This window comes from Akanthomyces muscarius, chromosome 3 (assembly GCF_028009165.1).
Source record: "Akanthomyces muscarius strain Ve6 chromosome 3, whole genome shotgun sequence".
Classification (NCBI taxonomy): Eukaryota; Fungi; Ascomycota; class Sordariomycetes; order Hypocreales; family Cordycipitaceae; genus Akanthomyces; species Akanthomyces muscarius.
Genome location: NC_079243.1, coordinates 1,842,516 through 1,859,073, shown reverse-complemented (window position 1 = coordinate 1,859,073; position 16,558 = coordinate 1,842,516). Strand labels below are relative to the sequence as shown.

General features: G+C 54.9%; 7 protein-coding genes across 7 annotated transcripts; 2 read left to right on the top strand and 5 right to left on the bottom strand.

Annotated features, from left to right (window-relative positions):
• Window positions 1-932: 932 nt before the first annotated feature.
• Window positions 933-3,136, top strand: LMH87_001936 (uncharacterized protein; the record flags this gene model as incomplete). The annotated part of the gene is made up of 2 exons (XM_056193303.1): window positions 933-1,290; window positions 1,347-3,136. The coding sequence occupies 2 exons, from the start codon at window positions 933-935 to the stop codon at window positions 3,134-3,136; spliced, it is 2,148 nt and encodes a 715-aa protein (XP_056050356.1).
• A 71-nt stretch (window positions 3,137-3,207) lies between these two features.
• LMH87_001935 (uncharacterized protein) lies at window positions 3,208-4,334 on the bottom strand (the record flags this gene model as incomplete). The annotated part of the gene is made up of 2 exons (XM_056193302.1): window positions 3,208-3,853; window positions 3,940-4,334. The coding sequence occupies 2 exons, from the start codon at window positions 4,332-4,334 to the stop codon at window positions 3,208-3,210; spliced, it is 1,041 nt and encodes a 346-aa protein (XP_056050355.1).
• Window positions 4,335-4,982: 648 nt separating this feature from the next.
• Window positions 4,983-6,202, bottom strand: LMH87_001934 (uncharacterized protein; the record flags this gene model as incomplete). Its single annotated transcript, XM_056193301.1, has 2 exons — window positions 4,983-5,943; window positions 6,000-6,202. 2 exons carry the CDS (start codon window positions 6,200-6,202, stop codon window positions 4,983-4,985), a joined length of 1,164 nt encoding a protein of 387 aa, XP_056050354.1.
• Window positions 6,203-6,940: 738 nt separating this feature from the next.
• On the bottom strand, window positions 6,941-8,919 carry LMH87_001933 (uncharacterized protein; the record flags this gene model as incomplete). The annotated part of the gene is made up of 3 exons (XM_056193300.1): window positions 6,941-8,307; window positions 8,359-8,472; window positions 8,817-8,919. The coding sequence occupies 3 exons, from the start codon at window positions 8,917-8,919 to the stop codon at window positions 6,941-6,943; spliced, it is 1,584 nt and encodes a 527-aa protein (XP_056050353.1).
• Window positions 8,920-9,663: 744 nt separating this feature from the next.
• Window positions 9,664-10,191, bottom strand: LMH87_001932 (uncharacterized protein; the record flags this gene model as incomplete). Its single annotated transcript, XM_056193298.1, has 3 exons — window positions 9,664-9,825; window positions 9,908-10,098; window positions 10,164-10,191. The coding sequence occupies 3 exons, from the start codon at window positions 10,189-10,191 to the stop codon at window positions 9,664-9,666; spliced, it is 381 nt and encodes a 126-aa protein (XP_056050352.1).
• A 2,493-nt stretch (window positions 10,192-12,684) lies between these two features.
• Window positions 12,685-13,270, top strand: LMH87_001931 (uncharacterized protein; the record flags this gene model as incomplete). The annotated part of the gene is made up of 3 exons (XM_056193297.1): window positions 12,685-12,913; window positions 12,994-13,065; window positions 13,137-13,270. The coding sequence occupies 3 exons, from the start codon at window positions 12,685-12,687 to the stop codon at window positions 13,268-13,270; spliced, it is 435 nt and encodes a 144-aa protein (XP_056050351.1).
• Window positions 13,271-14,067: 797 nt separating this feature from the next.
• On the bottom strand, window positions 14,068-16,336 carry LMH87_001930 (uncharacterized protein; the record flags this gene model as incomplete). The annotated part of the gene is made up of 5 exons (XM_056193296.1): window positions 14,068-15,591; window positions 15,642-15,733; window positions 15,799-15,926; window positions 15,976-16,099; window positions 16,267-16,336. 5 exons carry the CDS (start codon window positions 16,334-16,336, stop codon window positions 14,068-14,070), a joined length of 1,938 nt encoding a protein of 645 aa, XP_056050350.1.
• Between the last annotated feature and the right edge of the window lie 222 nt (window positions 16,337-16,558).

Below are 16,558 nucleotides of genomic sequence, written 5' to 3'. Positions count from 1 at the left end.
AGCAAGTATAAGAGTGCGGGATATCTGTGTGGCTCCGTAGTAGTAGGCTCTCTTCAGTGAGCAATAGGCATATACTATTGTAATTATTATAACCAGCTGCGATCTCCCGTATCATTTCCTTCGTGCTGGCCGCTATCTGACATCGAGAATACAAAGTTTTCATCGGTTTAATCTTTTGAATCCATTTTTTCATCCGCAGCCATATAGAGCGTTAAGTCACCAGTAGTGTCATGGCTTACAGATCTCGCTCCGCAGTCGCTTATAGAGCTTTCACTTGAGAGGCGTCCAGACTAGGCGTTCCCGCCGAGATAACCGAACTCATGGCTTCAATAAGCTCCACAAAGCTTACTTTTAACGATTTGTGTATCATTCTTTCGTGAGGAGCATTGAACCCCGGGCTGACACAAGATCGATTTATGGTTCTAGCCTGCAACTTCCACCCTACGCCGCACAGAAGCATTGCGGAAGCTGTCTGGGGTATTGTCCCAATTATAGCTTTGAATGCCCCTTTTACATGGGTACGACGACCGTCAGAACCGACTGCCACTCAAGATAATCGCTTGGAGTGTCATAGACTTGTAGGTATGAACTTCCACAATTCGATATGCAGACATCTGGAGCGCAGCTCTAAAGTTAGGCTGCACAGTTAACTCTATACTGGCCAAAATGGCAAGTTGCTGTATTATTTGTAGACAAAATTTGGAATTAAAGGTCCTAGGCATAACAGTTCGCGTAGGCAAAATGTGTCAATCTGTGTGGACGTGCAGTAGTGGTAGGCCCTCGCAGCCAGCTGTCTCCGCCTGTCATGCACAGTCTGTCAGCTGTCACAAATGCGCAATAGGCTGGGCGTCATGCATAGTGATGTATAAAATGTATGCGCAGCCAGAACGTATTCGAGCCGAGGCGCTCAGCTTTTACTCGGCCTCGCCATCATGGCCGAGTCCGCGTATATTGCCTGCGCCGAAAACATCTCGTTGCTGCACCTGCTACACAAAATACCCGAGCCGCCATCTATCAACACTTCACCTCCGCTCTCCGGCAGTTCCGTCCCTTACACGTTGCCATTTATGGCGGAGCGCTCGCTGGCGAGCACTCTGGCATTCCTCTCCAGCATTACCGACAGCCCTAATTGTGTCACGGCAGTATGCGTCCAAGAGCGGACGGACGACGAGAAACTCGAAACCTACATAGCAATAAACAAACAGAGTCCAGAGGACAATAATGCGACGTTGGAGACAATCTGTGTTGGGTTTAACCAAATATTTGAGCGGCTTTCTAGCCCCGGACATGGTACGTCAGCGGAGGCCGACATTGTCCAACACCACGGCTGACTGGGCAGCAATCAGGCAACTGTGAGAATGACGTCTTTACAGCGATCATATCGCTATGCCGGACCAGAATTCTTTGCCGGCTAGGGTACGAGAAGAAGACCGCCTTCAAGTCTACTAGAAATCCGCTCGACACGGTGCTAGAACGAGCCAGAGAGTCGCTGGTCCAGCTGCGAGCCGGAACAGAAGTGCCCAAGATGGAGCAGTATCGAAGGAAATCTTCCTCGATGGGCGCCCAAATTTCACAGTTTTTGGAAAATTCGGCCGGCTTGCTGAAGATTATCAGCAGCTGGGTGCAGCATCGAACCGACGGCGAACTAAGCGCCGTCGTTGACGGCCTCTGCGGCTTTGTCGCGACGGATCAGTGGCGGGCCGTGATTGACTTGATTCCGGACCGGCTAATGAATCCAAACCTGCGGCGGAGCTTGGTGAGTATGCTGAAAAAGGGCGCGCGGTACAGACATGCCGCGCAGATCCTGTATCGCACGGCCAAAAGGTGCCCTGGCGCCCGGCACATGAAGGCCATCGCCGTACACCTTCCAAAGCCTTCCTTCAAAAGACCGTCCCAATCTAGGTCACCCGCGTCACTCCAGACCACCTTTACTCGCATCGTACCGAACCACAAACGCGGCGCCGACCGCATCTGCCAAGTGCTCAAAACCAGCTCCGCCACGTTTGAAGCCCAGACGCACAAGACACTCACCGAGGGCAAGTTCCACGCCGAAGTCCAGCTCCTCTGCCACATCCTCACGCATCCATCTCCGAATCCACCTCGTATCGTGTGCGCCAGCAAAGACGCGTGTTTTTTGTGCAACTGCCTGCTCCAGGAAGCGCACGCCGCCAAGCTCTACACGCCCCGGTGCCACGGCAAACTCTATCCGGGATGGAGACTGCCGCCGACGGCCGAGCTTCGCCCGCTGCAGATGTCTCTGAACCGCGTCCTGGAGCAAAAGATACGAAACAGTGCGGCAGAGCTGTTGAAGACTAGTGGAAGGCAACGGCGGCGCGTGATACACCCAGATCCGTGCGAGAGCACCTGCTCGACGGCGATGCTCTCAGCGACCACGGTTGCTGATGCTGATGGAGCAGCGGACGCCGCGGGTGGTGGTGACATGCTGGTGGAGCGCGACTCGGATACGACGGTCGTGGAGAATCATATGATTCCCTCAGACAGGTCTTCTCTGTGCGAAAACAAAGTATCAATGGCGCAGGACTCGAAAAGTCTCGCCGTGGGGGAAGTTTCAATTCCTCAAGAGACGTCTTCTCAACTTAGCAACATGGTGTCCATGGCTCGCGATTCGAGTGCTCCTTCAGCCGCCAAGGACATGCCGACTCCCCCAGACACGTCGTCTTCATCCAGCAGCATGGCGTCGACGAGAAAAGTGGAAGAAGCGCAGCGCGCTGTTGCGAGCCAAAACCCATCGTTGTCGCATGGAGATGACTGGACGCTTCGTCAGAGCTATGCGCTCGCGCAGGGCGAGGTGGTCGCATCCAGCCTCTCCACGGACAAGACTTCCCGAATGTACACGACGGACGCTCTGCGTGTGCAGCTCGAATACACAAGGACGGAGCGAGGACAATCAACGAGCAGCGCGGAGACGCCGCAATTAAGATACCGAATCCAGCAACTCACATCGCGAGAGGCACATACAGTCCGAGAGAGCGGCTACATTCCCATCGTCGACGTATCTTCCATAAGAGTCGCAGAAGAGCGTACTTATAAACTCGACGAGTTGGCGGATCTATATCTGAGAGCTGGCGATTGCATATTCCGCCTTGTCTTACAACCCGCAATCCAGCCTTCATAACGGCCATCTTATATTTCCCAGCTACAAAATAAAAAATCATCCATCTCTACTCCCTATCACGCTGCGCCGCGCTAATACGGATTTCCCCCCGAGATGGCAGGATGTCCCCAATCATAGTCGAACCGCCCCCAGCCGCCATTCTCCATCTCATGCGCCATCGACATCGCAAACACCACCATGTCGTACGCCCCGTCCCTCGGCACCTTGCCCTGGCACACATCACCCCCCATGGCGACGTTTAGCAGCACCGTCATGTCCCGCAGCGGCCTCGTCCCCTCGGGCACGCTGCACTTCATCACAGGCCGGCCATCAATGTACCAAACCATGCGCCCCTGTCCGCCACCAGTCTGATCCCACGCGAAATCGTACTGCACCGGCCGGCGGTGCATGTCCGGAACGCGCGTGCCCAGCACGCGGTGCTTGTCGCCCTGGTCGTGCTGGCCCCAGTGCAGGCAGCTGTGGTTCTCGCCGTCGCCGTTCCACGTCTCGGCAATGTCAATCTCGCCGTCCGTCGGCCACGCAAAGGGCTCCCGCGGCAGCAGCCAAAAGGCCGGCCAGATGCCCTCGGCGCCGGGGGAGAGGATGATGGCCGTGAGGACGCCGCGGTCGTGCGTGAGCGTCTGCTTGCTGACGAGGCGCGCCGAGGTGTACTTTTGGTCGCCGTCGCCAGCAGAGTTGTTGGCTACGGCGCGGAGCACCAGTCTGCCGTCTTGCGTGCTGTTTTTTTGTTCTACATGTCAGAACAGGGTTTCCAAAAGAAGAAGCAAAAATATTGTGTGAGTCAAGGGACGGAGGGAACTCACTGAAAAGCATTCTGGGACTGGTCCGTGTAGTTTTGCAGCTCGTGGTTGCCCCAGCCGTCGGTACCGTGTCCCGTCTTTGCATCCCACTCGTGCGAGATGGGGACGTGCGGGAGGAACTGCGGCTGCCAGTACACGCGAGAGCCCTGCGGCGGATGCTGCGGAACCGGCGGCGGTTGTCCGCCGCCTTGCTGATCCGGATGAGGGGGCACCGGCGGCGGCTGCTGCTGATTGTTTCCCGGGTAGTTGCCCGGAACTGGCGGCGGCTGTTGCTGATAGTACTGCTGTGGCTGCTGCTGCTGATAGTACTGCTGTGGCTGCTGCTGCTGTTGCTGGCCTCCGCCCATTATGCCATTGAACTCATTCTTGATTTGGTTAAAGCGGTCTTTCCACGGCATCCTGGCTAGATGTACTCTTTATATCGGAGCAGGATGGAACACGGTGTGCCGATCTGGCGGATCCTAGTGGAATGGTGGCTGCGGCGTAGCGTGGAACGGAACCTCGGAGATCTCAGCACAAAGTCACGTTTGAACCCTGAGAATATCTCTGAGCTGGTCTCAAATATCTGCCGTCACGAAAATGGGTTGAACAGCGAAAGTTGAGCGAATAAAGGTTCGGCGGTGATGATGATGTTGGGCGTACATGCGGACCCACTGAACAATTGCTGGGCAGTGGCAGTGTATATGCGGGCTGTGTGAGTGAGGAGAAGGCCGAGCATGTAACCAATATTCATATTATTAATAATAATAAAAAGACCTGACCGCCAAGTCTCATATCCAATTGAATGAGTGGTTGTAAGCTAACATTTATATACCACTTGTTTCTTGGTTTTCCGCATCGCCCCCCAAAACGCCTGATGAAAATGATCCCTTGAAAAAAAAATCTAGCATATGCTTTCCTTGCGCTCTAGTGTTTTTTCTCTCCCGTTTTTACGTGAGCCCTCGTGAGAGGCATATCGTTTTGCTGCTTCTTCTTCTTCTTCTTCCTCTTCTGCAAAGTGTGTACAGGGTATTGTTACAGTAAAGTGGTGTGTATATGTGTGTAGATTACGCCGGCGTGTTGCAGAGGCGAAGAATGCCCTCGTACATGGCAAACATGATGGCAGCGCTGGGCACGGTGCGCAGGAGATGTGGCGTCAAGCCTCCGTAGAGACCCATGAGACCCTCCTCCTTCCAGACGAGCTTGAAGCACTGCACGAGACCCGTGTATTTGAGCTGGCCGTCGGCAACAGGAGCCTGTCGCAGGCGCGTGCGTGCCACCTCGTGCGGGTAGGCCAGGATGGCAGCGACAAACTTGGCCACGCCTGCGGCGCCAAAGTTGCCCGTCCACTCGACCGAGCGGTCCCACGTCGTCTTCTCGCGCCCGCTGCGCTCAATCTGCTCCTCTCTGCGCGCGAGGTACGCCTTGAACTGCTCGTACAGCACCCACTGCAGCGTCGACTCGGCAACGCCCAGGTAGCTCGCGCTCATGCCCTTGTACATGCCGCGGACGCCCTCCTCGCGCAGGATCTGCCGGACGCAGTCGTAGCTGTTGCGGTATTGCCTGCGCACCTCAACGCCGCCAGCCCGCTCCGCGACGTTCTTGTCTAGCTGCATGCGCGTCTTGATCATCCAGATGGGGTTGGTGGCCGTCGACGTCGCGATGCCCGCCACACCGGCCGCGAGCATGTGCACCCACGGCGCCTCCTGGCCGTGATTCCAGCGCTCGGCGAGGATGCGCTTGCCGTTGCCGTAGACGTAAAAGTTGATGGCGCGCGCGGGCACCACGCCGACGAGGTTGGGGCCGAGACCCTTGAAGAGCGCCTTGGTGCCCTCGGTGCGCTGCACAGTACGCAGGATGTGCAGCGTGTCGCCCAGGTGGTAAAAGGCGGCCGAGAGCGGGTTGCGCGCTGTCTGCGCCTGCATGGTCTGCGCGGCGCGCAGCTGGGCTTGGTAAATGTCGGACTGGAGTCGTGTTTTCAGAACGTCGAGGGGTGCGGTGAGGGTCGCGGCCGTCATGCCACCAATTCTGTACTCAGTTAGCAAATCGTCTCGGCGATTCTCGTCAGTGAAGGAAAAGCGCACCCTCCGGCCATGAAATGCACCCAAGACTTGGCAAAAGGCAGCGCCTTGACTTGGCCCCTGGGCGGCAGGATGTCGTCGGACAAGACCTCGCCCGTCTCGCGGGACTGGACCAGCGCGGCGTGCTCGGCAGCTGTGTGTGAAGGTTGAAAAGGTCTGCGCTCATCGCGCCCAGGGGCAAAGACCTGCTGCTGTGGTTGCGCCATGGCGTCGGCCGGCGTTGCTCGTTGAGGGTGTCTCGGTCGTGCTGCGGACGCCGTGTGGCGGCGGAAGGGACGATTCGATCTGGAGCAGGAACCGAATCACAGCGCGTCGTCGTTTTCAGCCGAGGGAAAGAGTGTTGACTCAAAATACGTCCATCGGTAAGGCGACAAGGTGTTGACTGAAGGAGCAAAAAGAATTGGAGCGGGTGAAAGGGATGACGATTTTCTCCAAGCCGACCCAATTTTTCCAGGCGGTTTGTAAAAGGCGGCTCCTCACAGGCACACAGGCCTTCAATGTGTCACAGTTGGCGCTAACGTGTCGAAAATGCCCAAATGGCCGCTAACTTTAGACGAGAATTGGCGAAAAGATAAGAATCGTCAAATGGTCAGCTACATTCTCTTGAAATTTTACACTTTGCGTTCGCTACGCCTTGGCAGTGAGGCATGGTCACACAAGCAACACTATCCGAGACCATTGCTGTCTTACCTAGTATTTGTACTCCGTAAAACGAGGATCGTTGTACGACCTGATAAACGGACGAACAAGAAAGCAAGAGTCATAAGTTATAAATATTAAGAAATAGGCATTGTCATGGTCGTATCCATCATTCATACATCAACGTCGCATCGACGTCGCAAAAGCCCAGTACTGTACATTTTCGGCCTCTTTAATTCCAGACACAATGTCTCAATACAATCCATGAAATTGCTTTCCGACTCTACTTCTCCTGTGTTCGGTGCTCAATGCGGCGGCGGCGGCGGCGGTGCAGGAGGCTGCTGCGCTGGAGGATATGGCGGCCGCATGTAGTTGCCCTCCGTCAACATCGATGCCACCTGGTTCAGCCGTGACGGGTCGCGCCCTCTTTGCATCGGCGGCGGACCGGACAGGCCGGATAGCACCGGCGGCAAGCTCATCCTGCCTGGTTCGGCGCTGAGATCGGACCGGGCACTAGAAAACGGCCCGGGACTGTACGCCGTGGAATGTATGGAGGCACTGATATCCGTCTCCGCGCGACTGCTAGGGCGGATCGTCATGCCATCCATGGCGAGTGGCGCGGGGAGCTCATCAGGCGGTGATATACCCTCCGAGGCCACCTGCGCATCGCGCTCCACACGAATGCCCATTTCGCGCCTCAGAAGCGTCGCCTCCTCTTCCGTCACTGTGCGCCAAGTGCATTTCGCATGCTTCTTGGTGCACCCTTGGCAGGCGGTGAGATGCTTGACGCAGTGCAAGCGCAGCCGCCGACAGCGATCGCACGCTGGGCTGATGATATCGCCACGCTGCAGCTTCTCCGCCTTTTGTGTGACGAGCGAGCGCATAAACTCGGCGCGATGATCCATTTCTGTCATGGCCGAGTTTTCGGTCGGGTGACCGCTGCTGCCGGAGCGGCCCGAGGTTACGGACAGCCGGTGCTGAGTAGGGTGTGGCGATGCAACGGATGGGGAAATAGGCAAAACTCCTACCGGTGACAGAGCAGCTACAGATTGTGAGCGAGACGTCGGTACTGTGACTGGCGTCGATGCCGCATGGAACTGCTGTAGGAGGTCGGCGTGAAGGTCATATGGCGCGCCGGAAGCCGTAAGTCGAGAAGGTGGAACGCCACCGGTCGACGGATATCGCTGGCCGTTTTCCGCATTGCGTCGCCTAGAGAGATCATGCTTTCGTTGTCCTATGCGATGATGTAGTATCCGCGCCCTAGCGGCCACTTCGTCGGCCCTTTTGTACAAGACAGATGCCCTGGACTCGAGAATATCCAAGGTGGCCAGCTCTGCCGTCTCGTCTTCCTCAAACGGGTGCTCGAGCGGAAATCGGTCGAGAGCACCAGAGGAGATCAATCGCCAGTCATCTTCTCCAATTTCGCACTGTAGACCTTTGAAGTGAAATTGGCAGCATCGAGTGCCGTTGGGAAGTGTGGCAAAGACAAATTCGTTGGGATGCGCCTTGGCGTGTGAAACAACATCAATCCAGCTGATGGGATTCGCAAACGGCGATGTCGCGTTGGTTTTTATTGGACCATCAAAGAAACGCTCGATACCTTTAATGATTCGAGGCCCTGTGAGCTTTGCGCCAAGGTTGGCTGCGAGGCTCTCCTGCCGGTCCAGCACACCTTGTTCGTGTAAGCGCATAGTCTATCAGGCAAGTTGTGTAGGACTCATACCCTCATAGTCGGCAAGAAGAGTTAGAATATCTGCAAATGTATCCCCATCGCCCTGGATAAGAGCCAGACGCTCAGCGTTTGGTCTGGGTAGAAAGTTGATGTATCCAGCATGGCCTGCACAGGTTAGTACATGTTCGCTCTTGTAGTGGGAGTAAACTGTTCTCTTCAACTCGTAGCTTTCTTTGCTCTCTCGTTCCCGTGCAGGTTGCTATAAACTATCCCAGCTGCATGTGCTCAAATCGCACTACACGTTGAGGCAAACGGACGCTAATGACGCTTGTGGCAGCTGGCGTGGTTGCGGAGCCGCATAATTCGGGCCCTTGGAGACGGAGGCTGGAAGCTGAAGTCTCACGCGTTTGCGCCACCCACGAGGCTAAAACGAGAGAGGGAGAAGGCGGCAGAGAAAGAAAACGAAGCAGAGATGATGATGGAACTGAGGAGTCGAGGAAATAACTCACTCTGTTGGAGAGGATTCTGCTGCGGTGAGGGATAGCTGAGCTGGCCGCCGCTGTCAATGGCAGAACGCTTCCTTTTGTGCTCGAGGTCGGGAGTGTGCGACATGGTCGTGTGGGATGACCGAATGGAGAAGAGAGGACGGCTGCTGGACCGGCTTGGCAAAGGGCCAAAATTGGATGGCGAGAACAAGGTTGCTTCGTTTGGCAGATCTCGGGGTATCTCTGCAAGCGACGTAACGAGAGACAAGGGCCGCGTGCGAGCAGCCAGGCGGCGAGCGTCTTTGATGGCACGAGGTGGCGAGAGGGTATCTACACGCGGGAGGAAAAGAAGGAAATACTAGCCTAGGTGGGAAATAGATGAGATGAAAATCAACAAGGGTTCGTGAGCAATTGGACGGTGTGATCGAGTAAAAGTAAAGACTGTGGTGGTGTCGTGACAAGAGATGGGTTGTGGGAATTATAACACGGCGAGGTGCGCGGGAGACTTGCCCCTACCCTGTTATATCCAGCGTGTGATTCTGCAAGCCCACTCTTTGAAACAGCAGCAGTTGCAAGGCAACAGTGAGGAAGAAACAAGACGGGGAATGCTTCCCGTCAAGCCTTTTTTTGCGAGCCGATGCTGTCTTCCGTTGATGTGGATGCGGCGCGAGGCAGGCAGAGAGGTACTTGAGCACGTTGAGGTACCGGCACGGTGGCAGTGGCAGCGGCGGTGGTGGTGGTGGTGGCCAGGGGACCTGTCAGTCTGTGGGGCACCAGACGCACATTTGGGGGGGCGAAGAAGAAGAGGTGAGAAAGTGTGGACGGGGACCCTGGCTCCGTTTATCAAAAGTCTGGCCCGCGCTATTCGGAATCAGACGAAAGAGGCCGGGCGAGGGAGAGAAGAGGAGACGGCGCGGCGCAAGATGCGGTGGTGCGCGGCGGTTTCGATGCTGGCTTCCCCGTTCGTGATGGCGTTTGCAAGTCGTGGTTTCGTAGCCTGTCCGAGTGTTGAGAATTGAAACGTTGAAAGATTCTAGGAGGTGGAGAAGAAGCCACTGGATTAGAAAACAGAAAGATGCAGGAAAAAAAGAGGCGGTCGAGCAAGGGAGATGTACCAGTGCTGTGTATAGACGGCCAGTGTAAAACGGCCATCGGTTGAACACGCGTTGCGGCGAGTGCAGATCCTTTTTTGCTATCGAGAGGAGCAGGAGGAGGTGAGGGTCTTGAATGACTAGCCGATGCGCTGAATTGGTGACATTTTCCGGTTCGACGAGGATGGGATCAGCAGAGATGATTGTGAGGAGGACTTGGTTGATTGGAAAAAGGTGTCAGTGGCGGGTTTGTCGTCGAGTACTAAGTCGTGTTGCCTACAAACGGGCGGCAGAAGATGTGCAGCCATGATGCTCAAGGACGTACCCAGACAAACGACACGGCAGAAGCAGCACGCGACTGACTGCAAGACCAGCAGCTCCAGTCACCAGCATTCAGCCATCAGCAACACAGACAAGACACCCGTCACCAAGCATCATTCAGACTAATCAGAAATACCTAGCTAGGTAGACAACACACATGGGCATGCAGGCATGCAAGTGCAGACAGACAGGGCTCATCCATGATGGTCCAAAGTGCGCAACGCAAGGCAAGCCACGGCGCAGCCATTTGAGATCAAAGGAGGCCCTGATCATCCACAGCGGGGTAGACCAGCGCGTTTCCAGTGGGCAAACAGGGCAATGATGTGCAAGGCAAAATCCGTCCAGATGCAGCGGAACAAGGGAGACAATAAAATAAAAAAGACGGATAATCCTCAACATGGCAACATGGCTTTTGATCTAGGCTGGAACAAGGCATCAGACCGGAGACCGGAGTCAAGCCCACTCCAGTGCCACAGTGCCAGCGACGCACATACTCAGTACTGGTACCTACCTACACAGCACCTTGCTTGCGCTTGCAACATTCAGCAGCCGGTCAGCCACAAACAGCACCTTGCACTTGCAACCTCCGGCGGCCAGCCACAGACAGCCCCAGCGCACATCATTTGCCAATCTGCCCCTCCTTCTTCGGCCTGGACATGGGCCTCTTCTGTGTAGGTATGTACCTACCTAGGGGCGCAAGGGGGGTTTTAGGGGGGCGGCGATGGGGCTCCCGGGGGCTTCTAGAGCGAACAACGAACTTCTGGGGGGATTTTACCGGGGAGCCAGGAGCCACGCACGCTGCCAAAGGCTTCTGGAGCTTCCATCCAAAGGGGCCACTTGGAGCGTTCCATTAATATACTGAACCCACTGCGCACCTCGGCAGAAGGAGTCAGTTCCCCAATTCTGGATATGCACGTCCATTGTCGAAGTCCCAGAAGAAAAGAAAACCCACTCATCATTGGTAGTTGCGGTCTTCCACTGCAAGAAATGCGGATGTGCGTCGGAGAGCTGTGGCTGTGATGACTATCCCAGCTCAGCCCCAAATCAGTCAACATCTTTCACCTGTGCCGTCTCAGCATCTCACCAGCAGCACTTTCTCTTACACGCTTACTGGTACACTACTAAGTACACCAAGGCAGATTCATCCATGCCTCTCTTCTTTGTTTTTAGCGCAAAATCCTGCCGGCTGCCCGCTTACTCAATTTGTGCTGCCCCATGCCTTTTACGCCCATCTATCCCTGTCCTCCCATCTGCTGCTGAGAGCACCACCCGTGCAAAATCAATCCCACGCCCGGCGGATCGTTGTCCGTGTAAGCGAGGCCGGCCCTACAATCCCCCCCCCCTCTCCCATCGTCTCATGTCCACTCACTCAACAAACCACCCGCCCCGAGTCATGGGCATTCCGCTTCACCATTTCCACCTGACATGTGGTATCCGTCACACAGGCTTCTGGAACTCATCACAAGTCCCCAGTTAAATATCCCCGAAAAAAAAGGTGCATGGCATGGTAAACATGGCGATTGGGTAATTCCCGCCACCCGGGTATTGTTTCTCGCCACAAGGCGCCTTCCCGAGCATGCCAAACCACATGACTTTGCAGCAATATAACATGCATGCTGCACTTGATAGCAAAAGATAACTAGACCAAAAAATACCAGATACCCGGAAACTAGTGTCTTACTCCAAGGCAGGCCATTGACCTCTGACGTAGCCCAGCCGTCCACGCGCACACGCAGAAGTGGCAAATCACAGATGATGCTCCCCACACTGCCAGAAAATGCTTGGTACGAAAGCTTCGATATATTCTATTTATTCCACCTGCTGCTAGGCCACCCCTGCTTGCAACCTTGCGATCAACGGATCAACCTGATCTGCTTTCGGGCTGCATGCTTTGCCGTTTGTCGGCACTTGGCCGTTGCACTCACACGCCTTGCGCACTCTGCCAATGGACAAATATATCCCAATCGCTCTCGAAATGCTCCGTAGCGAGTATCGACCCCTTCAACTTTCAACTACCGAAATATCTTCCCTCCAAGCAAGATTGAATTGCCACCACATACATCATGCCATCAGCTGCCCACCTCTGCCCTGTGCTTCTCCTCACTAAATCAAGGCGGCGCGCCAAAGAACCTCGCTGGCAGAGCTGCCCGCACTAAGCCGGAACCAGCACTAGCGCTCCCCTTCCCACCAACCAACCACAAGCCAATGCAGGCAATGTAGCAGCTCCACCTACCAACGTCGATGGTGGCACAACCGCCCAAAGCTTTTCGAGGCAAAAGCCATATCCAAACACCAAGCTTGTCGCGACGATTATCGGCCCCGGTCATTTCCCATCAGCGAAATTTCTCCGCCTCTCTTCTTTCCTGTTTTCTTCTTTTCCTTGGTACCCGGCTCTCGCAACAATTCCGACCCCGCACTCGTGACCTTTCGCCACGTTCCTCATTTTCCACATCCACATCCCACATCTTCAGCACAGCGCCATGTCGGATAGACCTGCGCACCGAGGCGGTCGCGGAGGTGGTCGCGGCGACGGCGGCCATCACCGCGGTGGAGGCAGAGGAGGCTCTCGTGGCGGCGGTGGTGACCGCGGCGGACATCGCGGCGGCCATGGCGGTGATGGCGGGGAGAAGCCCAAGAAGGAGAACATCCTGGACCTCACCAAGTATATGGACAAGCAAATCACTGTCAAATTCAACGGCGGCCGAGAAGGTGCGTACCCTGCCATGCTTGCTTGGAATAGTCACGCAACCGGAACTGGAGGAGAGAGCTAATTTGCTTGGGTGATGTAGTCATGGGCACGCTAAAGGGCTACGACGCGCTGATGAACCTTGTCCTCGACGACGTGCAAGAAACAGTTCGCGGTGAGGACGACTCCTTTCTCTCGTCGAGCTGAATACGAAAAGAAGATCTTGCTAACGCACCCACACGATAGACGAAGAAGGCAACGAATCCACGAGACCCCTCGGCCTGGTCGTCGCCCGCGGCACCCTCCTCGTCCTCGTCTCTCCCGTCGACGGCAGCGAGCAGATCGCCAACCCGTTTGTCCAGCCCGACGACGACGAATGAGCGGCAACCCCACCAAAATATCCCAATCTATAACCCAACCGATGAAAGGAAAGAAGAAAAGAGCGATGCTCGAGGAAGGCGAGCTCATTCACGACATCTCTGCATTGTGACGACCGGGGTTGGGCTACGTTCCCAGATTTGGGGAGACTAGCTGCACAGACGCTTGATGCTACTTAGCGCAAGTAGTTGAGATGGTATATCCTTTGAGACCATGTGATTTGAATAGGAGATTCTAGAATTGGCAATGGGCAGCAAAAGCATAGCAATCAACAAAGGGAAGCAGAGAGCCAAAGTTTCTCCTTTAGATGCAGAAACTAACGAACAAGTAAAAGAGAGGGGATAATCGAGGACCAAAGAAAAAAAGGAACGTGAGGGGAAATTTAAAAAAAAAACACAACAGCAAAAATAAAACATATTTTTCAATTGGCTGTCTTCACTAAAACACGCTCTGCCCTGTTCGTTTCCCCAGTCTTCGAGTAACCACCTTGCCAGTTCCCCTATTCTAGAGCTGCCGCATGTTCCAATTGTATCCCATTTGCAACAGCCGCCAGCGCTGGTGCAGGTTTTCGTAAAAAAGAACCTTAGAACCTCCTTGCAAACAAAAATACAAAGTATACGCGCTCATAATCCAAAACTCAACTCGTGCGCGCACGCATCAGAGAGAATCCCGCCTATCCTCTCCTGTAGCGTCGACATTACCCAATGCTCCAGTGCGGCGTTGATATTGCTGAGAATGGCCAGCTAGCCCGCGAGCGCACCTCGTTGGTCTGAAACTGGTGGCGTCCAAAGGGACTCAACTAGATGCCCCTTGCTTGCTTGCTCCCCTTTTGCAAGTCGTTAAAGGCGCTTGCTAGCTGCTTCTTCAGCTCCTTGTAGCTGACAATGAAACTCGTCTGCTCATCCCGGCTTGTCAGACAAATCTTTTCGTCCGTGCCCGCATCCAGCTTGTTGAGGTTGCGCAGCATGTGACCCACGTCCAGCACTGGATTGTTGTTACTATCCACCTGGTGGAATACGTGATCACGGAAGAGCTTTAGCATGTAGCGCTCGCCGTTTTCAGACCATGCCCGGTCGCCGTCAAACTCCTGTCGCTCATTCACAGCGCCGAGCTTCATCAAGAGGCGCGCAATACGGCCATTTTCGAGCTCTCGGTACAGCTCCGTGTTGAGCTCGTCCGCCTGGTGTTGGCTCTGGTCTAGCGAGGTGACAATATGGCCCGCAACGCCTCGGATGAACTCATCAATGGTCTTTTGCGCCGGTGTTTGAGCAGGCGTGAAAAGCCAAATGATGGTGTCGCGAAGTTCTGCCGAATATGTTCTGCTCATCTGCTCCAAAGATGATGTGATATTATTAAGGTGCGCTGGTAGAGTTCCAGTAGCCAAGCAGAGCATGGTGCGGCCAAATTGCACAAAATCGTCTTGTTGTAATTCGGGGAGCGGGCGGCGGTTTTCAAACTGCACAACGTCGAGAATGGAGCAGGCGTTCAGACGAATTCTGTTTTTGCCCGTCACCAGAATCTTGCTGACGTCGATGCACCTGGCAGCCAGATTGCTCGAATGGATAGCTTTGAGTGCATTGGCAATCTGTGAAATGTAGCCCCATAGTACGGCTTCGGAGATGGGTGACTTTGGCTGGAATCGCTGTCCGTGAACAGGATTTGCGGTCAGATGATGCTCTGCTAGCGACTTGGCTAAGGGGTGATAATCCTGCACAAATATGAGGGAGCTGTCGCCAAAGGCTCTGGCAGTGAAGGCGTCGTGTATAGTAACGACATTGGCATTGTCGATCCGTCTCCATTCCTTTACCGATCTGATCGCGTGCTCGTTTGTGAGCCTGAAGCCTTCGATGCGGCGCAGACAGTAATTGTTGCCAGTTTTGGACGACGTCGCTTTGTAAACCCAGCTGGGGTATCCGAATATGCTGACATTTTTGCGCTGGCTCGTATCGAGCGCAACTAGCGAGTGGTAATTGTCCAGCTGCGGCAGCTGGGAATTGGGCATGACTTGAAGCGACGCTTCCGACTTGCGCTGCATATCTTCCCGTAACTTCTCGGGGATGAAAAAGTCGTGTGTGACACGGTGGTACTGCATGAGATCTTCGCGATGCGGTCCAACGGGTGCATATAGATGATATTGTAGTGGCTGTAGCGGCGCTGAGAATGCGCCTGCTCCTTGGTAGAACTGCTGCGCTGCTCCGGACAAGCCTCCGTGGTTCTCTGCATATGGGTTGAACTGTGCGGCTGGAAGGCCCTGAGCGACAGCCCCCATATTGAAGGGGTCAAACGACACGGGGCCGTCGGGAGGGCCTCCGTTGGCAGTTGTCTGCCGTTGTTAATGAATGCGATGGGTTGCGGCAATCCGTTCTAACTCACGGCAGAAACATTTGCGTCAAACGACGGCGTGAACTCGCGAATGGCGGCGGGATTGAAGACGGCATCCCCCTCGACTGGCGTTGCAGCGCCCGCTGCACCTGTTAGCAAAGAACACGAGAGAACAAACCGTCGATGCAGGCTAGCAAATTGTACCTACCTATTCCGCGAGGGGTAAACGCCGGCGCATTGGCAGCCTGCGAGGTGAAGGACTTCTTGACGGCCGCCGCAGGCCCAAGATTGGCTGGGGTAAATGAGGGCGACTCGACATTGAAGGATTTTTTGGATCTGTCCGTGATTAGTCGCCTCATCAGCGCAAGTAATGATGATTGCGTACGAGTCTTGTTGGTTTTGGTTTTGGTTGTTTCCTTTATTCTGCTCGTGTGAGAAGGTGCAGCCTTGGTCTTCGTAGCGGCAATGGCCATATATCAAGACGTTTCGGCAGAGGGTTTCCTTGTTTTCTGGTCCATGTCAGCGTAGTTCCTGCCTCGTAGTTTCGTCGTTCTTGTCTTCCCAAGGTCTCTCATCTTCCCCATTTCTTCAAGTCTCTTCCTTCTCCAGATTGCGTTCCCATTTTTCTCGTTCTTCTCCCTACACACAATTCGCCCCAAATGATGCATCGACTGACCTCGGGTTTTCACTCTCGGCGAACCGACCTGGCGCCGCAGCTCGCTAGATTGGTATCGGGGGGCCGCCATGTTCGACTCGGCAGATCGCGTAATTATTTCTGCGTCGGGGGATAAGCGGCGTTAGTATACAGTCGATATTGCAGCACCATATTCAGTCGTTGTGATCTGCGCAGCCGATGTCGCCGTTCAAGGTGTGCTGTTGGGTTCGCGAACGGGGCGCAGCGAGGGAGGCAGTCAGCGCTGGGGGGCATCATACTCGGGTCTTGTAGACATCAGCCATGGTTCAATTGA